A 24313-nucleotide genomic window follows, 5' to 3' on the forward strand; every position below is an offset into this window, starting at 1 on the left:
GCAGGCCGCCCCGCCGCTCCCTCCCTCCCTCCCTCCGTCCCTCCCCCCGCCGCGCCGCGCCGCGCCGCGCATCCCCGGCCTCCCCCCCCCCGCGGGGCTCGCCGCGGGTGGGGCGGGGAGCCGGCGCGGCGCGAGAGATGCGCTCCGCGCCTCCGCTCCCCCCGCCGCGGCGGAGGATGCTCCCGGCAGCGAGGGCGCCGGCGGGAAGCTCTCACCCCGCCGCGGCGTGGGCGGGCGGCGCGGCGCGGCGCGCCGAGGGGCCCGGAGGCGCCGCCGCTGCTGCGGTGCTGCGGGCCGTGTCGAGGCGGGCGCGGCTGGAGCCGCGTGCGGTCCCGCCGCGCCCGAGTGCTGCTGGGTGAGCCGCTCTGGGTCGCCGCTGCGCCCGTGGCGTGGGGCTGGTGCCGCAGCCGCGCCCGCCCGCCCGGGGCAGCACCCGGGGTGGGCACGGCTCTTTTCGAAGAGGCTCGAAAGCGCGGCTTCGAGCGGGACGCGTGCCGAGGCGCAGCACGGTGCCCGCGCCCCCTGCGCGCCCGTCCGCTTTTCTCACGCTCCGCGCTTTTGTTCAGGGGAAAACTGCGCCTAAACGCCGCTGCGGGGAAGGGCACCTGCTGACGCAATGCCCGTACCTGCGTGTAGGCCCTGTCCCGCGTGCTCGCCCTTGGCGGGTGGCGCGTCTCTCCCTGCCTGGGGTGGCTCAGACAGGAGGAAAGCTCCCGCTCGGCCGCGTTTCTGCAGCCCGGGCCTGATGCGAGACGGGATGGGTACCACAACTGCGGCAGAAAGACTGCTCCCAGCAAGCCGAGCGCCCCGCAGCCCTTGAGGACGGCGATCCTCGGGGCCAGCTGAAACGTTCGCACCGGGCAAGGGGGCCAGCTACCGGGAGAGGCACTGCGAGACGCCACCCAGAGGCGGGGAGCGAGGGGCCCCCACGGGACAGCTGGGGAAGGGGTGCTGGAGGTGTTGCAGACGTCGCCCCCCGGCTCCGTGCCCGGCCCCGCTCCACGCCCCACGCCGCCGCTCCACGCCGCTGCAATAGCTCGCTGCTGGCAGAGGCGCCACGGGTCACGTCAGTCAGCAGCTGGCCCGTTGCTTCCTCCTCCGGTCTCAGACTGCCCCAACCCCCAAGGTCCCCGCCGCCCCCAAGACCTGGGGGAGAGGGACGGGTGAAGGGCCCGTCCGCTGCTCTCTCGGCAGCTCTCGCCCAGACTGAGAGGCGGAAGGGGGCAAGCCGCCCCTGCGCTGTAGCTACCGGGTAGCCCGCGGAGCACGTCACCCCTCGGCGGTGAAAACATGCCAGAGGGTGTTCTGCAGCAGTATAACCCGCCTCTTGGGAGGCCGTCTTGCCCAAGCCTATTGCTAGGGTAGTAACGTTATCCCGGATTCTCTCTACGGGCTACTCGCGGAAACGGTATACCCTTTCTTTCGCGGGAAAGAGGGATTCGTGAATAGCCACCAGACTTTCCTGCTACTAGATACTGTACAATTATATGTGTCAGATGACTCACTAATCAAATAGCTCGCTGTTGGGATGTAGACGGGCTTTCAGCGTTCCACGTATTGCTTTTCTGTGAGCAGCCCGGCAATGAACAGTGGGCAGCGGCGCAGGGAGCAGTCAGCTGTCATCGCCCAGGCAGCTGAGAGGTCCTCGGTACGTCATTTACCTCGATGCGAGATACCTTGCTTCTCTGATCTAATTCCGGCTCACCGAACGGCACTCACGTAGGAAGTTGTCGCTACTGTAATTTCTTTGGGTCAGCGTTGAGCGCTGTCAGGGAGCGGGGCTGGCCGAGGCTGGGACAAGGGACTGCCTGAAGGAGCGCCTCGCCTCGCCTCTCTCAGGCTGCTCAAGTCCCCTAGTCACCTGCGGGACACCGTGCTGGCGGTGGCCTCAGCAGCAGCGGCACTCCCGCGGCAAGGAAGGTCGTACCGCCAGCGCCAAGCACCAAACGTGCCTTTGACCTTAATGCCCAGTCGTGACAGGCTGTGTGGAAAGCCAGGGGGCTTGCAACCCTTTCTGCTCCCTAGTGCAAGAAGACAACGTGCAGCAGTTTAGGCCCCTGGAACCCTTTCAGCTGGAGGTATGTCTGCACCCGAATGTCACGGCAGCTTTGTTGTAATGTTAAACGACCCCCAACAACCATCTCCCAAAGCCTGTGAGACAAGGGCCTCCCCTGGTGCGCGCGCCGCGTGCCTGCTCTGAGTCGGCGCTTTTGCCTTGCGTTCTCTGGCCGTGAATCGCACCGGTATTTTGAACTACGTGCTCTGAATTTCTGGCTGCTCTCTCATGATTTTTTTGCTGCACCAGTGTGATTAAGTCGTGCCCGTCCGGCCCCCGCCCCCGCCCCCCATTCTGCTACACACGGCGGGTTATGGCCGGCCTGGCCTGAAAGTCAAGGACTTGGGACGGAAAGGATGATTCCTGGTTCCGCTCCCGTCACCTCCTCACGTCCTGCTTCCATAAACTGATCAGCACCCCAGTCACAGCTGAGTTGTGCTGTCCTCCAGAGCAGGGGAGTGCTGTGGTTCTCATTAGAGTGCTCCGTAAATGTAAAGGGGTGTAAATGTAGCTCAAGCCATGATGTCAGCCAGGGCAAGAAGAATATGAGAGAAGACGGAAGAAGCTGATAGTTCTCTCATGCTCTTTTCCTGGAGCAGTTTAGCTGTTAGCTCCGTTAGCGCGCCGGGTCCGGGTGGCTGCCAGTGACAGGCAAGCAGGAGGATGCTACACACCGCTTTTGCGTTGATTTCACAGCTTCGGCGATGGCATCCTCCCGAGCGGCTCTTGCTGGAATGGTCCTGGCCCCTGTGTGACAGCGCTCTCTGCCATCAGCCCTGCAGAAGACTGTGTTTCTGCAGAGTCCTGCAAGCCTAGGCAGAGCCTTGTGGAAGGTTCAGTGTCATCAGCACGAGCTGTCTCCATAGATCCGGACTAGTTAGGAATTTGGGACTATGCTCTGTAGCAGATATCAATTCCTGTAGCCATTCTGGGCGCTCCCATTTACCTCCCCTCAGATGGAAGACAGTTTGTGCTAGCCTCTGTCCTGAGTGGCTGCAGGCTGACAGGGGAATGTGCACTTGGAAGGCCGGAGACAGGTGGAGAAGCTTCGTGTTGCAGCTGGTGGCCCAGGGACTTTCACCCCTCTTAGTAACTGGTCGCTGTGTTTTATGCCACCTTTACTGCGGTAGGCTGTACGTCAGCAATAGCCGGGAGCTCCTCACCTGTTCCACATAAATCGCAGATAGGCAATTGCTTTTCACACTCTTCCTCCTTTTGTTTCATCTCTCAGGTTGGTTCCTTTCTGTGGAGCCAGGATGCTGAAAATTAATTCAAACCTTCCCTTGACTTGAACTTAGCGATCTCAGAGCGTGTCATTTTATGTTAAAATGAATCAGCCGAAGGATTTCATTTGCTTCCTATCACTTAAACGTGAAGCGGCTCTCCAAAAAAAGCAAGGATCCCAGGCCAGATTATCAACTGATGTAAACTCATTTGTATAATTTTATACCACTGGAAAAACTCTGGCCCTGTACTGCAGTCCTGAAGTGTCATGCGACACAGGGATCTGTCTTGGCACATTGGTAGAGAAATTAAAATAGAAAGGAAGCTTGTGTTGCCTGACCTGTGAATTATGCTGGTTCTCCCAGGACAGCAGCGACAACTCTCGATTTTCTGGTTGATCTCCTTCTCCGTCTTGGTTTCTACTTCGGAGCGAAATCTGAGCAGTGAAGCCTGCTCAGATGCTCTTTTCTTTCCGCTCCCCTAGGATGGTGAGGTATTTTCCCATTTCCGCTACACAGCGAATCCCCTCAGACATGCACCCTTGGCAGCCGTCTAGTGTCCTCAGGGGAGGCCTTCTCCCACCTGTACATCACGCTTGAACTTGGTGGCCATCATTACCTGAGGAGATCTACTTAAAACGTGTTTGAAACCAGTTGCAGGTGGCAGTAGGGGAAGGGCTAACACAAATAACTGAGTACGGAGGACAGAAGGAGTGCTTCCATTTTATAGTGTGCATGGGGGAAACAGATCTGTGTAGAGGTACTTCCATCTCAGGGGACTCTGATGTCGCTGACAATTGCAATGCCAGAGCAATGGAGATGCGAGAAAGATGATGTTACAGGTGGTGGAAAACTGTGCCAGTATTCAGTACGAACTACTTCAGTGTTAGACTGTACATTTGAAATAATGAAAAAAACCACCACTTAAATGCATTTCCAAGTGTGCCTGCCTCGGGTAAGGATTGTGACCTGCTTTTATTCTCTTGACAGTGTTCAGAGGCTTGCATCCAGCTTGAGCAATACTAAAGAGAATTTGTGTAAATAGTTTATGAATTTTATATAAACTGCTTCCTTCCACAGGGAGTGATGTAGATGGGAACTGTCACTAGCAGGAAAAAAAAAAAAAAAAAAAAAAAAATTGCCATGAAACAGACGAGACCTTCTGACGGCTGGAAAGGCTTTACTAGCAGGACAAATGAGATCAAAGTGTATTTCAAACCTCACAGTACCTGCATACAGACCTAAACCTCTCCCTGCAATAAACCCCATCCCCTCTAGTTCTTTTAGGCACCACGGGGGGATTCCTCCCCCACCCCCCATTCCCACCTGTGCTGCTCTAGAGAAGAAAAAGGAGCACAACTATCTGTGGTCTCTTGGTGAGTGGTCAGGGATCCGCCTGCTTCTGCGTCTCTTCGACATTCAGTTGAGGTCCCATCAAGGCCACTTCAAGCAGACAAACTCCTGCACCTTCTCCCTGATAGCCATGTTAATAAATCCCACCCAGGACTCAGCTTTAGCCTGTGATTCCCTGGGATCCCCAGATCTCTCACTGTGATGCATCTGCCAATTCACATCCTCACTTCCTGTTGGAGAATTTGATTTTTGTCTCCTCAATGTGTCTAGCCTTCCTTAGTGATCAAATTTTTACTTTCCATCACCACAGACTGAAACAGGGTTTCGCTTATTTTTCTATACTTTGTTCTAATAGATACTGGCAAAACCAAGGAGGTCACTAAACCGATAACGCTGAATACGGCAAACAAACAGCAACAATCAACACGAGAAACTGAAGCAGTTCTGCTGCTGCTCTGTGGCTAAGTCAACATCATCCATTGCTAATGGCCAGAAGAAACAGTCCTGCCCTTAGCCTGTACCTCTCATTTCCCTTACTTCTGGCTGTAGGTCCTCTGGCAAAGGCAAATGTAATAAAATTAAAAGGCGAGTTTCAAATCCGCGATATTTGGGAGCCAGACTTTTTGTTCTACTGTGCTCAGACCTTTCTGACACCGGAGATGCCTACCTCCAGGCTTTTTGTCTTGCTCCCATTTAAAGACCTCCATCCAAATACCGTAAACATATTCATTCTGTACGCGTGAGGCATAAACAAACCAAATAAAGTGCAGAGCGAAAACTGCATCTGTACTATGTGAAAACCTATCGTTATATTTCTTCCTAGCCTGTCCCATGCGACACTAGCATAATACCACATGCCCCTGGGAACAAGCTCATTTAAGAAATGTGGGTTAAGTAGGTAGACTACTATTAATATTTGATGTACTGAGTATGTTATTAGATATTTATAAGGAATCAGCTAAAGTACGTAATGATGCATACCGCCAGTATATAGCGTAATTGCCATTTTTTGCTACAACTACAGTTAATCAAGTTTGACAATATAAAGAGAATTCTGGATATCTAGAGCTTTAACAAATATGGAGAAAACACAGCAGGCTTGAGTCTGTTAATTTACTGATTCTATTCATTTGCTTAAAAGAATGTGTCTAATGAAGAAATCAGAGACATGCAAATCAGGGAAAGATAAGGGAAAGATGAGCGCTGCCGAGATCCGCATGCGACTGCGGCAACCTATGTTTTAGTGATTGTGTGTGTTTTCCAGAAGGGGCAGTTCTGTAACAGTGAAGGCTCTGAAGAAGGCGGCTTAGGCGCGAAAGCTTTTCAGACTCATCTGCCCTTCACAGAGAGCACCATGCCCCTCTACAAAGCATGTCCAATTTATGCCTTCAAGGTTTCAGCGCGCCAGCTGGGGTCCTGTGCTTTTGTTCCAGCTTAACTACCCCAGGATTAGGTTTGAGTTAACTTTCCTTTTTCAAAATGGCATGCCCTGTGTTCCTGCAATGAAATTCTTCTGCTCCGTTTACCCATGGGTTAATACAGTCTTTCATCCCCACTGGAAGTGGATTAAGGTCAATTTGCGTAGAGCGAGGCCGGTGCAGACCCCGCTGTGGCCCAGCGCTGACCCTCCCGGCGTCCGCACTGCACCAGAACGAGCCTGCACCTTTACCTGTGTGTCCTCTGGGCGTCCGAGGCTCTGCAGACCCTTGACACCACCAACACGCTTTTAGCACCAGTAGCCAGCTGGGATCAGCACTTAGGCAGATGTCCGCGCTGCTGGAGCACCTGCCTACAGCGCAGCGAGAACACTGTCACAGCCAGCCTCGGCCAGCAGCACCGCACCGATGGGGGGTCCTGCATCTGCTCCCCCCTCTGAAGGGTGAAAAAGCGCTGGTGACCCCTCAGAGGGCCACTGGCTTAAGCAAAGTTGGCTTCTGCGCACGAAGGGACGTGCAGCGCAGAGCAAAAGGCCAAAATTGTCACTTAGGGGAGTTTGTCTGAAGTCACAACAAGGCAAGTTGTTCCCTGTAGTGTGGACAAAAAGCCGAGGGTGAAGCACGGTGACACTCCTGCTCCCTGGGGCTCGGGCAGCAGCTTGTCCTGGACGTGAGATGGATGCCAAGGCTGGCCAGCACCGTTTGGGGCCGAAACCCCCAGATCATGATTCCCTGTGTGTGCTGTGGGGCAGGACGAGCCGAGCAGCACAAGGTGCAGGGCCAGCCACGGGGTGCAGCGTAAGAGAGCTGCAGCCCCGAGCGCTCGGCTGTTGCTTCGGAAGGTGTTCCTGTCCCATACGCACTGCAGTGCCGAGTGAGCTAGGACAAACCTTGCCGCGTGAACTTGGTTGCTTTTCTCACGTGGGCGATATGCAGAAGCACGGTCCCTGGTGGTGGGAGACTGGGCCCCACCATGGGCAGACAAGCACTTACGTGCTGTTCTGGAGTTTCTAGAGAAGGAAATTTCCCCGGGTTTCCACGCAGGTTTCTTTTCATTCCTTTGACTCCTGCAGGCCTCTTGCCAACTTCAGCAGTTCTCAGCATACTTAAAAAGGCATCCCTGATGCAGCAACCCGAGTGGAACAGATTTCCCTCCGATTCAGCTATCGTGCACTCACTTCACGAGGGCACGCTCGCTTTGCCCTGCTGTGAAGGAAGGGAAAGTTAAACGCATGTTGGTCTGCCAAGGGTGGCTCCTCCCTGCATCCTCCCCAAATGACTTGCCAGCCCAGGATTTCAAACTGGCTGAAGGCAAGAAAAATCCTTCTCCTACTAGCTAGGAACGTTGCATTATTTATTACCTTTTTACTGTCTTCATATAGAGCTGGGGTGGGTGAAATAAACTATGTCGGCAGAAGGACACTTTGGCCTGGTTTGGTTTTATTTTTTTATTTATTTTTTGCCATTAGTTTAAAGCGATCAAGAATAATCTGTTCCTGACTGACACCAGTAGGTGAGCAGAAGTGTGTAGGCTTGAGCCACCTCCGCCCGCAAGGCAAAGCGCCTCCAAAGTATCCGAATCTTCCTTTGCCAGTGTTTGCAATGTACAGACTGGAGCGACTGAACATCGGAGCGTTTATTTTTGAAGGACAAAACCCCCCAAACTTCCTTTATGTTCCTGTTCTGGCTTTATGCTCCAAATCTGGCTAGCATCAGAAAGCACCAGAAGGCTCAGCTTGTTCCGATGGCAAGAGTTGTCCGTGGGTAGCTGGAGTCGGCTGGGCAGCCAGTAGGAGGATGGGAGGGGGATCCCATCCAGGCCGGCTATCAGATCAGCAGCTGCTGCAGACTTTAATTTCCTTTTATAGAAGGGAGACCGTGGGAACTGTTGCTCTTCATAGCCTGCGGAGTCTTCGGCTTAAAATACTGCCCTCCCTGGGGACCAGACGCTACGTAACATCTCAAATGCGGGTCTGCGTGTTTCCTCGGGTTTCTGCTGCCCCCAAAAGCAGCGTGCTTGCCTTTGCTTCGTACGGGGACCTGCGAAGCCTCCCTGTTCCGTGGCTCCTGGACCACGACCTGGAGTCACAGGAGGTGAGAAAGCCTGCGACAGCTCGGAGGGGTTACAGGCGGGTGGTAAAGGAGATGCAGAGTTAGGGCCCCCCAGGAGCAGGAGAAGAAATGGGCTAGGAGCCTACCTGCTGCTACGCGTGGGGCCCCGCAGGGCAGAGTGCAGGCTCTGGTGCCTGCCTGGGTCCTGGGCCGAGTGCTACTGAGCACAGGAGCGTGCCCACGACAGGGCTGGGGAACAGCTTTCCCACCGAGAGCTGCCATTCCCAACTCACCCTCGGAGTCGGGAACACCCCTCCGCGGGGAGGGGTGCGCATCTCAGGCAGAGCGGAGAACGTGCGCCTCTGCTCTTCCCTTGTATCTGCGTCTAATAAAAACTAGGATAAGCCCGGGGTGGCAGAGGGGAAGGGGACAGGACTTGGCCTGTGGCCAGGGAAGCTCACCTTGGTAACACGGTTTGCATCTTTTCTTTAGATACCCACCATCGCGGTCCTCACTCCTACCAGCAGCAGCTCATTTTGCAGCAAGTTGCTTGGGGCTGGAGTTTACTTACAGTGAAAACAAGTGTCAAGGCATGGAGCCTGCTGGTAGGAGCGCTTTGCATGGTCTGCGTAGGAAGCTATCTATAGCAACCGGGAAGCCACAGAGGGCACATGTCATCACCACTCCACAGGACGCACTCTGTCTGGCCATATACAGGGAGTTATATATAGAGCGGTATACGAAAGAAGTATAGAAGAGCCCCTGGCTGTGTTGGAAAGCCTCATCCAGACAGATCTCTAGCAGAATCCTGTGTTTGACCCCCCCAGAGAGCTGCGCACTTCAGAGGCTATTTCAGGAGGACGCTGGGCAGCCAGCACCGCCCCAGGACAGCTGACCTGCAAAGTATGAGCGCACAGACCAGAGTGCAAATATGCCCAATCCTTCTAAGATTTCTGATTTCCTCTGAAGTATCTTTGTGCTATATATAGAAACACCCCCCCAATCCCATCTACGTACCTTGCAGATCAGCACTACCTTAAACAGTTCCACCAGCGAAACTCTCCTTCATTTAAGAATTTACTGGGGGGGGGGGGGGGGGGGGGGGAATGACCAAAATTACAGCATTAAAGTAGAACTAACTAAAGAACTGTAAAAAATAGTCCAGGAAGGTCCTCAAGACCTTAGGAGTCCGCCAAAGTGCCCCAAGGCGGGATCAGCTGTCCTTATGTCATTCACAAAAGTTGTTAGTGTAACCCGCTATGAAAGAGCACCCCTGACGAAAGCTCCTTGGGCAGTAGGTTTACACAGATGCCTCTCGGCACGGTGCTTCTCCACCATGAGTCTGAAGTTAAAGGAGGCTTTAATGGTATAATAAGCAGTACGAAGGTTGGGTCCAAGATTAAAATGTAATTTTGTAAAGTGAGCCTATTTTAGTAAGGGTCATAATTTAAAGAAGGCTGCTAAATGAAGACTCCCGGGCAGCATAACAACAGCAAACAGATACAGCTCTGTGCTTAGGGAAACCTTTGAATTAACCAAAGGCAGCATACAATTTCAACAGCAGTCCTGCATATTTAGCTCTCTAGGCAGCATAAGCACCGCTCTCGTCCCACAAGCGCTCAGGAAGGGTGACGACCAACAGGAAGCTGTACCTTGACTTCTATTCTGTCATTTTCACATCAAATTGTCCTTCTGCAGACCTCCCATAAAAGGATAAGGCGGGATTCTCCCTCCCAGGGTGAGGCAGAGCCTCTGTCCCATGTGCTGTAGCGAAGGGGACATGGGGAGAGATCTGGATCCCTGGAAACCCAGGGATGGTTCTTGCAGAAATAGCTTCATGAAGGTCTCCGTGCTCTCTCAGACTGCGAGCATGCAAGCTGGTTGCTTTATCTGGCACACAGGGTCCTCCCGGTCCTTGGACCAGAGCCTGGTTATCCTCACTGTTAGGAGTTAACACGGAAGCCACCTTCACGTGCATACATGACTAAAACTGTAAAAACACAGGCTCCCACGTGTGTATCTCCCTCCTTTCATTTGTGAGTTTAACATAAACAACCTAATCTGTCAAGTTGAAAGCCCTTTCCTTAACACAAACATTTCCCCTCCCATGCACATTTTGAAATTCTTGAAGTGAGAGGTTGCAGATTGTTCTCACACAGATTTTTCTCTTCCTTCATGAACTTCCCCTTTTTTACTGAGAGGCAGGACCGTTTCCTTCCTCGGGATCCTGCTTGTTCTCCAGTGATAGTGGCCACTTCTGTCCAGTCCCATTCCCAAGTACAGAGCCCGTACCTACAGATGAACATTTTAAAGGACATCCTTGCAATGCAGTTACCAAAGCACTTTGCCAGTGCCTCAAAACCAAAGTAGTAGCGTAGGGGTTTGCTGCCTTTGGTGGGTTCAGCTTGAAAACCTTTGGAGGTTATAATTTTCAGTGCCCTTGAGGAGATGGCGCGTGAGCAATTCTTCACCCAGAACATCCGACTGGTTTGGCAAGAAAACCCACCCCGCAAGAGCTACAGCTCACGAGGAAGAAGAGAGTCTTCCCTGCTTCCCAAAGCAACACTTCCTTGACTTTCATTAAATTCAGAAACTAATCAGGAAAATAGAGACCGGGAAGACAAAAGCTTTAAACTGGTGGGCTGGAGGTGTAAATCTGTGACATACTGTAACCACTCGGTCCAGTAATTTAATAATCATTTAGTATAAAGATGATGAGACTTTCTTCTCTTTCACCCAGTGCTTGTCTAAAGCGAGGAAAACTTGTTAAATAGTCTCTACTTGCAATAGCAAAACGAGAGCTTTTCAGAACAACCACGGTATCTAACACCAACCTAAACAGATGAATATTGTCATTCACCTGATGAATTCTGGAGATGTTTCACGTTTTAGTTGCAGCAATAGGTTCTGCTTACCTGGGGGTCTCTCTCCTCACATTCCGACAACATGTCATCTACCTCTGCAGGGGCACCAACAGCGGGGTTCTTCCAAAACGCAAGGAGAGGTGCTGTCCAAGAGGGCTCTGACTTTGGAATCATCGTTCCTTCCCTTCTGCACAAGATAACCCCAAACTGAAGGGCAGAGGACTTGCTACAAAGGTGAAATGTATTTTTCTGGGAACGCAATTCTTTCTACAGGGTATTTCATTTTTGATACTGGCTTCCATGGAGAACTGCACATATGATGTAACTTCTTCAGCTCCGCTCAGGTTACCTTTTACTTTGTTACAGGGCATCAGCGCATGGATCAAGGTAGACTTAATATGTTTTTCAGCATACATGCTCCAACACCCAATTTACTTGTTAGTTTTTGTTCACAGCTGACGACTGTTCCATTTAGAAAAGAATTTCTCAAGGGGAAAAGTTCATAAGTACGAACATATTTAACAACAGCCTTCCACAATGGTGTTACCGTATCTGGCAGCAGCTATGTAGAAATCAAGTTGCTGTGAAAGCCCCAATGACAATGTTTAAAACCTCACTCCTCAGATCCCGTTGAAAGGACACATTTAACTTCCTGTGCTCAACAAGCCAGTTCAAAGCTGGTTTTCCGGAAGATGAGGTAGAACCACAGACACAGTTTGAGAGCCCTTCAGGCAAGATAGGGGCAACCCAGCTGGCATACGTTTGTCAGCCTGAGCCAACATCGGCAAGCTTTGAGTGCTGCTGAGGATTACATAAGGCATTAATTTTATAAAGATATTCTTGATAAACAGGAAGAATTGGGAAGCGGGGCTGTTGCACGATACCATTGCTGGAACTTCAAAAGGTTGTGGCAGCGTAGCCATTGTGCGTAGTGCAAGCCCTGATGGTCAAGATGGTTTACATCCTCAAGAACACGGTAAAGCCATTTAATGTATTCGTTTCTTACTTAGGTTCAGCCTCAGCAACGTGAAGCTGTGGTTAACAGAAAATTATTACTGGTGGATAGCGATCACATGGTTTGCTTTTTCTAGCAACATTTAAGCTTCACCGTTCAAGTTTTCGCTGCATTTGGACGTCTCTGTTTTAAAAGAGGTTTAGGTTATGGACTCCTCTTCTTATCTGTGGAATTGTTGTCCATTGATTTATGATTTAACACTCTTCTAGTCAGAAGACACGATAACCACAAAAAAGGGAGAGGCAATGCAATCTAGCATTAACTACACAGTTAACATTCAATGTTCACCATTTGTTTGCCCCACATCAACTAGGGCATTAAGAATGGCAAATGATGCATGCGGAGTTGGTTATTAGCACAGATTTTTGTCAACTTAAAAAAGATTAAAGATTTTAAACCAATTAATTAATTGATTCTCAGTGTAATCAGATTCTCAGCGTAGGGTGAAGGCATACAAATTTTTCTGGCTTCAGAACAAACTTTGGGAATTAATGGGAAACAAATACGCCTCCTGCAGCCGTTAGAAAAGGGTAACTGCTGTCAACGTTCAGCCTGAAAGAATGACGTTATTTAGCTGTGGGGAAAAAAAAAAGTTGTAGAATAACTGGGGGCCAAGGAGATGTGAAATGTAAAATCTGTAGAAACAACCCAAGGCAGCTTACAGATACAGAAAACAAAGCAAGAAATATTAGCTGCTTTTCAAAGCAGAACACTGTTAAATTACTTGCCATGAGAAATTAACTTGTTATTCACAGAGTATGATTTTCCACTGCTGCCCCCATATACTTCTCTACCCTGATGTCCCTCACAGATGAGCACCCAGTCACAGACAGGCAAATTCAGGAACCATAGTTTAGGATTTTGCAAGTAAGGATTTGCGCCACAATAATCAAATACATCATTCCTCATGCAGCCAAGTAAGAAAGTATCAATATTTGGGATGTTTCCCAGCAGAGGCTTAGAGCACCTTATTCAATTCTTCCAAAATTCAAAGGTACTTCCTCTAACAGGGAATGTACTAAATGCTAGAAGTGTTTTTTAGACACAGACAGTTCTCCAACAAGGCGAGAGGTACAGGTAAGGATGGGTAGCTACAGTTGCATCTCATCTTCATTGTAACTTTGCCATGTTCCAAAACCCCACCCCACTCTACCACGGGTCAACTTGCAGCCGCCATCTGATGTCATGGACAAGCAAATACTGTGCTATTTTGAACAACTTTTACACCAAGTTTGGTGGGGTTTTTCTTAGTAGACTCTCAGCTAGGTAGATCCCCATGACCCGAGTCTTCTGTTCACGGAAGCTACCTCAGCCTTTGCTGACCAACATCCCATTAAGCTCCTCCAGAAAAATGGACTCCCGCAGAACTACTGTAGCGTGCCCCCAGCCTGGTAGATCCTCTCTGTTTGGTATCTCTACTATTTGTTTTTATTTGCAGCCGATTTCAGGTCATCTCAGGACACAGGGAATAAAACAAATTCCCAAGCTCTACCTTCCTCACTTCACTCTCTCGGGTTGCTCGAGTCAGTACCTCCCTCCTGCTCTTGCTCCCTGATCTATGCACTTACCCATGGCAGCTCAAATCCTTTCCACCATTTCGGTTCCACACTCTTACTCCACATTCCCTTCCCTATTCGTCTCTTCTTTCCACCCTCTGTATCTCCCAGTTCTAGTATTCTCTTACTCCGCACCAGTCCTACTCAAGCACCTCATTCACCCGTCCCAATACTAGCCCTACAGTCCCGTTGCTTACACCGCTCCGCATTTCGTAGTTCTTCCAGCTACGTAGCCTCTCCTCCTGCAAGGAAAGTGTCTACTGGGACATGCCTAGATCACACGTCTTACTTCCAAGCCCTGCCCCATGCTCTTCTGCTTTTCAAAGCAGACCACCACCACTGGTGATGCTCCCAATGCTGCCATGGAAATTAATCTGCTTATAGAAATAAAACCCATTTCTTTAAGTAGGAAGGCTGCTACAGGTTTGGACACTCGGATTGTTCCGTTAGCCTGCAGGTGCCCATTGGATCTCTCCAACATGTCTAATAGGGGTACAACTCCTCTAGCCTTTTCACTTGCACTGCATTGCAAAATCAGAACCATGGTTATTCCTGAAGCTCTTTCTGCTGACTGAAAGAGTCTATATCCTGTTTGTTTGGGCTTAGCGGTGTCAAACGGTGTGCTTAATCTGGCTTGAGAGGTCTTCAGTTATCTGTGTTTGGGAGTCCTTTAGAAAAAAAATGTGCCTTAATGACTGGCAAGCAGAAAGACATCCTGGTGTCTACTGTATGCCTGAAATGCACAAACTGACCTGCCACAAACACAACAGCGGCAAAATTACGTGCTTTGATTCTGAGCAGCATTTCAAGCATACGAAGTAAGGCACCACTGCTAAATAAGCTGAGAATGTTCATCATCTCTCTAACAGTAAACAACTGCCACTACTTTAAGACCACTGTTTCATTCTTTACACAGAATGGTTAAGAAACTCTGAATTATTTCACACTAAGAGGGAAATATGTGTAAGAAGAATAATCAGAGTGCAGCTGTACACTTTTAATGTATTGCAAAGGCCTGACTTTGGAAACAGGTTCTAATGCTGCTCTGCACACAGCTACTCCTCCAAAAGACTGTGTTCAATATCTCTTATTGTCATACCTCAATCCACCACACTCTCATTGCATTTCACACAAGGAGAACATTTCAAATGAAAACTCTTTGGCTAACGATCCACTGCATCTGTGTAGAAGCTACTCAGAGGAATTATGAAATCCATTTAGTAAGGCCACACAACTTTAGAAGTCCAGTATACTGAATAAAATAATTTTTTTTTTTTTTTTTTTTTAACAAAGTTTATGGAATCTGAAAGTAGACGATAAAAGGTAACCTTTAACCGAGACTTAAAATGGGAGATTCTCTACCAAAAATATGTCAAACATTAAGGTCATAAAGAACTCCAAGGTTCTGTGCTATACTGTATGATATGTAAACAGATTTTGAAAATACTTCCCCATTATATATTTTGACACAGTATGCACAAATTTAAAAAAATAAAATAAAAATGAAGTTTAAATGCCTCAAGGGATTTCTCAGAAGTAAAGCCATTTGAAGAGCCACTTACAGTCTGTGGTGACAAACTTCTATATAATCAAAATATTTCCTTTTTTCACAATGCAGAATAACCTGCTGAAGGCAACTCTCTATCAAAGTGATGCCACCAACACAGATCTGATTGTATGACTCCAGCACTTAAAAGAGCACATTGGTTATACATGGCTTTTAACCTTGGGCTACAATTATGCTACCAGAACTACATTCAAGTCTAAGTCAGTCACGTAGAGACGTGTGTGTTGTCTGAACACTGTTTTGAGTCCTTGTTTTCCAGATCTGATGAAGCTGGTGAAGGCGCTCTGTGGTTCTTGTGCTTACGTTCAGGGCGGGATGAACTTGGCAAATACCAGGTTCTCCAATTAACGACAAACCACAGATCCCAAAGTAGGCATGCAAAGCATCTGAAAGAAGGACAGGAAAGGAAAAAGAAAATTATGGCAGGCTGTAACAGCCAAGTGTTCCTGGATTAACACCTCTGAATAATTACAGCCAAGGAAAACAAACAAACAGATGCTACATTTTAAACTTGAGTTTTGACAGAAGAAATCAATTTCTACCCAAAGCCACCAGCATGAACTGACAGTCTGCAATCTCTAAAACTAGAGTCTGGTTTTCTTGAGTGCTCAGGCCAAACAGCAAGAGGATTTGAGCATCTGGAGATAATTTCTGTCCACAAAGCCAATCTTTTTTTTTTCCCAAACATGAACATTTTTTTGCTGATTACTTGATGAACAGCTGACTACTGAAATATCAAAATTAGAGCCAATAGCTGCCAAACAGTAAGATTTAGAAGTATGAACAGGAGTCATACCCAAAGAGGAGTCTCTCAGATTACTGGGAGAATACACTAAGGGTAAGAATTCATGAGGTGGCTTGATCAGTCATAACAGATGACTGCCACAAAAAAGGGATGCTCCTTTTCCTCTGTCCCACGCTGCTCCTGCTGCCTACCTTACACCAGCTTGCCTACCTTACAGCTCGCTGAACACCCTCCATGACGTAAGGCAATTGAATAAAGATGGAGGACAATTAACCCAAGCAGGAGAAAATGGACACTTTTCTGACATTTTAGTGAATTAAACTGGTTTGCAGGTTTTGATATACACCAAAGCTAATGCAAAAAGGAGAAAGGACGTACAGCCGTACTTGGCAAAGCTGGGAGGAAGAGAAGTGAGCGTGCCTCCCCTGGGCAGCAGCAAGCCACTAGATTGGATTATCTGCCCATGAAATCACAGGCTGAAGATGGAAAGAGGATGTGAACTTAAATGTGCCCCTTACAAATTCTCAACACTTAGTAATCTTTTGGAGGTGTCGGTAAATTCATATCTGACTAGCATAATACTACAAGAAGGTATCTGGATAGAGAGGCTCTGAAAAAGGGCTTCTGCTTATCAGCATTAACATGCAGACAAGCATGCTCAGCAGATACAGCCCCTACTGACCTTGCCGAAAGTACATCAGACAAGGACACCTCAACTTCAGGACATAAGAGTATATTAACCCCTGTGGACAGCTGCACTGATACGCACTAAAAACAATATACAAACCTAATTACCTGTATACGGCTATTTGCTGGGTTTAACCACAAAGTTCAGCAGTTGTGCAAATCCATGCTAACTTAATACTCAAGTTAGTTCTAGCCAAAACACATGTATGTAGCCTGTGTACTCCTGTTTCAAGCTATGAAACACACCAGGTTTTCAAGGTCAAAAAACATAGGTCCAAACACTGTGTCTCCTAAGTGACTCACAAATACAGAATGCAGCATGCAACCTCGCAACTGCTCGGCTGCCGTCTTAAAAACAGCAACACAGTAAGGTGTACTTACACTTCTATGAGAGCAAATGTCACTTCAGTGTTTTACTTGCAGTAATTGCGCACACTCATTTTCACCCTCTCACTCTTTTACGTTAAACCTTTCGATCTGTATGTACTTCCAATTCTTTTCTATTGTGTATAATTTAAAGATAACAAACGAGGTACAGCAGAGTTGCGGCACGACCTCCTGGGGCATGCGGCAGTACATCTAGTGATTTCAAATAAAAGTTTATTTATATCTAGTCATGACTTATGCACAAGTCTGAAAAAACCCAAACGGCTCAGCTATGTGTTGTAGCGAAATGTTGTGGATTAACCCTGGCAGGCAGCTAAGCACCACGCAGCTGTTCACCCGCTTCCCCCCTCCACCCGCAGTGGGAGAAGAGGAAAGGAAGAGTAGAAGTGAGAAAGCCTGTAGGCCGAGATAATGACAGCTTACAGGGAAAGCAAAAGCCACGAGTGCAAGCAAAACAAAGCAAGGAATTCGTTCACTACGTCCCAACCGCAGGCAGGTGCTCAGCGGCTTCCCAGAAAGCAGGGCTTCATCACCTGTAGCAGTTACTTGGGAAGCCAAACACTGCAACTCCAGACGTCCCCCCTTCCTCCGCCTCCCAGCTTCTACTGCTGAGCAAAACGCCGTGTGGTATGGGGTCCCCCTGTGGTCAGCGGGGTTCAGCTGTCCCGGCTGTGCCCTGTCTCAGCTTCTGGCGCACCCTCCCTCTGCTCGCTAGCAGGGCAGCGTGAGAAACAGAAAAGGCTTTGACACTGCGTAAGTGCTGCTCCACAACAGCTAGAACATCGGCGTGTCACGAACGCTGCTTTGGTCACAAATCCAAAACACAGCACCATACGGGCTCCTAGGAAGAAAATTAACTCCAGTAAACCACATTAATGTGGTTTAATGCTTTTAACAAGTGACAGTAACACCGGGTAGCAGATCTAACTGCTTAAAATGAAAGACTTGGGAAAAAAATACGTATCCGTCATTTGTAAACAAAGAACAGAACAAATACAGTAGGTGTTCACTTCTGTTTCGAAGTATGACTCTCCTTAAGCCAGTGTCCACGCCTGCTTCATAGAACAGTAATACTACTACAATGATATTCAGAAGATTGTTCAGATGAAAGCCTTTCCTATGTTTGACAACCTGCCAATCACTACGAACAAAACAAGTCATGTTCTGATCCACTTTGTTAGGCTCATGTTTTCAGAGGATTACTAGCACTTAAGAGCCTTTTGACTTTTTAGATTTATTTTCAAAGGCAAGAAAGTTTTCTAAGCTCACTGCTCAGTAAGCATGCTGGTCCAAACACTATTTTAAATCCAGAAGAAGTGTTAAATAACGCTACTGGCCTCCAGACCAAGACTGTATTGATGTCTGTTAGCATGGGAATATCAGTACTACAAAATAATATTTCCCTGAATCATGAGTTGTGAAAAGTAACTTGCAACTTTGGAAGTCCATGTAATACATATATTCTCACAAGCTGTTGACTCGTTTTCTGCAATTTCTTCTAGACTTCTTCCTAGACACATTACTGCCCTGCAAAGACAGGTTGACTATCCAAATTTAAACAGAGCTTTTATAAAGTAGGAGCTACAGAAGTTCAAATTCTGAATCTATCTTAGAAATCACCTTTGAAAAAATGCATGTTCTTACTTTGCAAACTTTCCCTGGAATATTTTGTCACATCTGTGTTTTGCAACAAAGCCAAAGACAGCTTGCCTTTCAGATACTATACTGAGCTTGTAGGAAGCTCAGCTCTGTATGTATGACAATAAAATCACAGTTCCACAGAAACAATCTTTGCAATGCTGCATTTAGAGTCACTCTTCACACCAGAACTGCATTGACTTTTTTACTCTGTCCTTCAAAACACAGACTTATGTCACCATCTGCCTGAGGAAAGAATGGTGCAATAAGCCCACCTAGCACAACAAAACAAGAGACAGCAAAAGCTTGCTTTATAGGAAACAGTAGTGTGCAGGCTGGAAGACCACACAAATCAACGGAAAACAGCTTTATTACAGTCTTGACTTTCTCAAATCTTAACTCAAAACAATCACAGATATGCTAAAAGACAGGTTGAGGAACTTTGCACATGGCTGTGTTTTAAACAGATTTTTTAATCCCTAGCTCACTACGTAAATGGTTCATCAAGATAAACAGAAATACTTCCTCCAAGTGATACTGACTGATCTATATAATAGAAGAGTAAATACAGCTACAGTTCTCAGGAATCCTAAGCTTACTTTCAGGGGAGTGGGGGAAGCAAATCTATCACGAGCACTGTGTTTTCAGTGTGGGTTCACCTTGAAAAATTATCAACTCTTGATAAGAACGATGAAAGGATGACATATCAGGACACAGATTCTGAACAGACTCATCCTTTATTACGACTAAATTTTTATCTGATTGGGTCAGTTTACGGACTGTTTATCTGCCCCGCACAAAATGTCACTGGGCAACGCTACTGGCACAAGGTTTGTTTTCACAGTTTGCAATACCTTCATTGAACTCTAGCATCTTTTAGAATTATTTCAAATTAAAAGATTTTAGCATCCTTTCGAGTTTTTCACTACTTCAAATTAGGCACTTCCAAAAGGACAGTAATTAACTTTCAGATATACTACGTATAATTGCTATGTGCAGCTACAATCTGTAAATCGTAATATGTGACTACGTAAGTTTTGACTGGTTTTACATACATCAGTGACGTGCATAAGCTTAAGGATTCCTTTATTAAGGAAAAAAATGTTTTGAAATACTTTACTCAGAGGATTTACAAAGATACCCACTGCACAATATTCCCTTTAACTAGAACAGTTAAACACATATGGAGAGGCTTGCCCAGCTCTAAACAGACAGCGATACCCTTTTAGCAAGAGTCTCAACAACAACAGCTCATTTGCTCTGTGACTGAGCAGGGAAAAACTATACCTCTCTCTTTCCACTTAAATAATGAAAATCTCATTATATTTTAAGTTGGGGTTTTTTTCCGTTTTTTGAAGGTGACTGAGGAGAAAACTTCCTTTACACCTCTTGGATGTCTGACTGCTGGAAGGTATTTCTAGCTTAGAACACACTCACCATGATTTTGAAAAGTAAATTTACCTGGATGGCTATCTGGCCACTTGGCAAATCCACCAACAAGACGATCTTGAGTTGACAGGATGTAATTTCGGTTTTTCTCAAAATTTGTATATTCAAATATATTCAAGAGCTGAAAAGAAATAAATTACACCATTACAGTAACATACTAAATCTTAGTATATTTTTAATAATAAAAGATAGTGCCTATTTATGAGATAAGCAGTCACAGCAGAGATAGCACTAATCTGGTAAACCTCCACATTCTGCATTTTTGCAAGATGAAAGGCCTTTATAGTGATCTGTGCATATTCATGCACTTGTGCCAAATATGTAACTCTTTCAAGCAAAAAGATATAATGCTTAAAGAAATCAAAACAAGTCAGTAACTATCCTGTAGCTGTTCCATACACTACCTTCAATGTTGCTCCCACCCAAAAGGAATAGCAAGTGTCTACAGGTTTGTTGGGTCGTCCATGGTAGCCGTTCTGTTGCCTCATTATACACCATCTTCTTATTCTGTTCAGTTCTTTTTCCGAAAAAACTTCCTCCAGTTTACCCATCAAACATAGCGATGCAATACCACAAAATGTAGAGCCACCTGTGAAGAGAGAGTTTTTGCAATGTTTTGATACCTAGATTTTCACAGAAGCCTGTACGACCTCACTCAGAACTTTAACTAGGGTAGTAACAACTAAATCAATGGATTTTTAGAAGTACAAAAGTGTTAATTTTAAGCCTAAAATCCAAAAAACACTTCAGTTCATGTATGTCAAAGGGGAAAAAAACTTCAACCCAACTCTTGCACAAATAAACCTGAATTTGTTTTCTTGAAGCTGGATTGCCTCTCAATGCTGCGCAATTCACATTACACAGCAGTCCAGAAATAAGTAAATTGCAACGCAACAGAAAACATTTCTTCATATGTAACTTAAAAAAGAAAGCTATTGGGATACCAGCCATCAGACTGAAGCAAAGATGCCAAAGGCAGTCTCAGACTCAATCCCCCAGAGGATATAAAGACACAGAAGTGTCTGATGAGCAGAGAGAAAAAAAAAAAAAAAAAAATTAAGGGTAGATACAGATTATTATAAAATTCTAAGCAATTTTTTGTTGTCAAGGAAACTGCACTATAAAATTTTAACTTAGAAGAGAAACTCATGTTCTTTGTGTACTATGGCCAACACCTGTTAAAAACCATCAAAACTCATTCTGAGTTTATTACCTGATATGATAAAATTACAGTCTGGGAAAGACCGTGAGCAAGCTGTCGATGCAAGACTTGGGGCCCAAAGTTCCTTACACTACCCCGGTGCTAGAAGACCTCAGGAACTCTAAGGTTATTTTCATTCTGATGCTGAAGTGCAGCAGGAGAAGGATACTGAAGTAATGCTATCTGCTACCACTAGCATTCTACAGTATCTTAGTTAACTCATTTTTTTAAATACGTAAGGGTATAATTTAAGGTTTTCAACTTTATCCATCCTGCAGGAAGAAAACAGATGGAATCCTATCAAAGCTCAATACTAAGGATAAAGCTAGCAAACATTTGATAGATTTAGTATCAGTCACATAGAAGTCAACAGTTTCTCTGTCACAAGCAGACCAGACTTCATGGCACAGAAACGTTTTGCTTAAAAATATTAGTCTCGGGAATTCCTATCTTCACAACTACAGTTCACAAAAATTAACTGCTACTTCAAGATTTGAGCCCCTCCTGGATGCTGTAGTCTATCAGAGGAAATGTTTCTAGGTTTTACTAATACCTGCTGAAACTGGAGATTACCAGGTGCGCTGCACAAAATCTCTTGCAGATAAATCCAGACTAGCAATGGTACACGTGGAAAAGTTTGCTCTGTCAGCAAGAGATGAGAACTACAGGCAACACCTTTCAACAAAACATTCATGAGGGAAGATTAATGGAGTTGTTATATTAACAGCCCATCTGGTCTGATATTAAGCTGGAACTAAGGGAAGATGACAGATGATATTCTGAGGCATGTTTTGGATTTGCTCCTCATCATCCTACTTCCTTAAAATTGGAAAAGATGGAAAGGCATGACATACCCTGCATCTCTTACAGCATTTGCAACCCCAGTCTTTACAACAGGCGGAGAACATTTTAACACTTACCATGAGATTCCAGTCCAGCTCCCTGTGCCAGGCCATTATCATAAGACTGAGGAAAAAAGCCCATAAACCAGTTATTTTAGAACCACATCACTTTCACAGACATTGCAATTTCTCAGTTAGCTAGCAAAATTATCATCATCCCATAACCGCCATTTAACCTGATTAAATTCTGAACCTACACCTCAAACACAGGTCTTGGCACAAAACAGTTAACAAATCAGCCTTGTTTCAATGCAGGCAGCTTTTATGACTTTAATGGAGTTCATTTTAGTTGTTACCTATGTTAAGAAGTCTGAAAATCGGTAAACATGTCTTTGCCAGAAAAGCAAAACATGTGATGCAGATAATCATCAAAGAAGAAAAAAAGAAAACCAACCCACTTTTTTTGTCTTTCTAAAAAGAGAAAACGGATATGTAATTCCAAACAAAATTAAATGGATAAAATAATCTGTCTCTAACCCAAAAGCTGGTTAACGTACAAAAAGGCAAAACGCAAGGTACTACTGTGCGTGTAATACTCAAGTACAAGAAATGCTTTAGTAAGGAGCAAGAACATCAGGCTTTAAAAAAACATGAAGATGAGGTGGGGGCTGACAGAAACCAGAAGCAAAAACATAATAAAGCATACTGTTGGACTAAACCTGCTCTGTAAAATATTACTGTTAAAAAAAACCCTTAGAAATGCTGAAAAATCACTTTGTTAAGTGAAAGAAAAAGGAGAAACTCGAGTCTGATGAACAAAGCACCGAGCACATTATAGCACAGGTCTGTTAAGAGCAATCCAGGACCAGATGATGCTGTATATGTAGGAATAACAATCTTTCTTCCCTAAAAATTCATTAAATAATTTTGCATCAGAAACAAGAGATCACAGTAAGTTATACGTAAAATGGAAAATGTTTATTTTACAAGAGTTCATAGGATACTTAATACATTATCACTGGACAAATACCGTACTCTTTAGTAGGAACAAAAATGAAGTTTAACTTTTGAAGTGAAATTGCACAGGTCCTACGTCTTCTACATTAACTGCTCAATTAATGATTGGTTCAACATCTGATCAGACAGAAAGCAACTTTAACTCCCCCTCCTGGGGTGCTGACTGTGAACTTCTCATGCTTTCTCCAAAACATTTAACAGTGGCTCCTAGATAAAGGACACCTTGACAGACCACTAATGACTCCTATAGTCCTAACCAAAGAATGGCTACAGGACCTAGCATATCTTTAGGAACAACCTAAGGATTATTTTGTACATCTGTTTTTAAAGCCGACATTGAGAAGAAAAACAGAAATAGAAGCAGACACAGAAGTGTGCTGGCTTTGGCTGGGATAGAGTTCATTCTCTTCATAGTAGCGGCTATGGGGCTCTGTTTTGGGTTTGTGCCGAGAACAGTGTTGATAGCACAGGGCTGTTGTCGTGACTGCTGAGCAGTGCTCACACAGAGTCCAGGCCTTTTCTGCTTCTCACCCCACCCCACCAGCCAGCAGGCTGGGGGGCACAAGGAGTTGGGGGGGGCACACGGCCAGGACAGCTGACCCCAGCTGACCACAGGGATATTCCACACCATGCGGTGTCATGCTCAGCAAATAGAGCTGGGAGAAGAAGGAGGAAGCGGGGGACGTTCGGAGTGATGGCGTTTGTCTTCCCAAGTAACCGTCACACGTGATGGAGCCCTGCTTTCCTGGAGGTGGCTGAACACCTGCCTGCCGGTGGGAGGTGGTGAATGAATTCCTTGTCGTGCTTTGCTTGTGTGTGTGGCTTTTGCTTTACCTGTTAAACTGTCTTTATGTCAGCCCACGAGTTTCCTCACTTTTACCCTTCCGATTCTTTCCCCCATCCCAGCCGCGGGGAGTGAGGGAGCGGCTGTGAGGTGCTTAGCTGCTGGCTGGCATTAAACCACAACAAGAAGCTATATCAAAACTATATTGCTCAGTTTTTGAGTTGTTGCTGCAGGCTGAGGCAATGAAAAAGACTATCATCTGATACATACACTTCAAGCTGCAGCTTGACCTTCTGAAGTTTGAACCGGTCAATTTTAAGTAACACCTATGAACATCTCAAAGTTACAACATACAGCGTAAACTCTTCGCACTGCCTTTTGAGAACGCAATGCAAAGGTGCTACCACACACCATTAATTGCTAAGCAAAGGCAAGATGATT

At 46.4% G+C, this 24313-nt stretch overlaps 1 protein-coding gene across 1 annotated transcript in view; it reads right to left on the minus strand.

Annotated features, from left to right (window-relative positions):
• Positions 1 to 13332: 13332 nt before the first annotated feature.
• Positions 13333 to 24313, minus strand: part of LOC126035830 (3'-5' RNA helicase YTHDC2-like) — a 55444-nt gene continuing 44463 nt past the window's right edge. Inside the window, 5 exon segments of the mRNA XM_049794822.1 lie at positions 13333 to 15374; positions 15377 to 15508; positions 20041 to 20149; positions 20433 to 20617; positions 22150 to 22195. Coding sequence (XP_049650779.1) covers positions 15328 to 15374; positions 15377 to 15508; positions 20041 to 20149; positions 20433 to 20617; positions 22150 to 22195 — 519 coding nt within the window. The 3' untranslated portion in view covers positions 13333 to 15327.

This window comes from Accipiter gentilis, chromosome Z, assembly GCF_929443795.1.
Source record: "Accipiter gentilis chromosome Z, bAccGen1.1, whole genome shotgun sequence".
NCBI lineage: Eukaryota > Metazoa > Chordata > Aves > Accipitriformes > Accipitridae > Astur > Astur gentilis.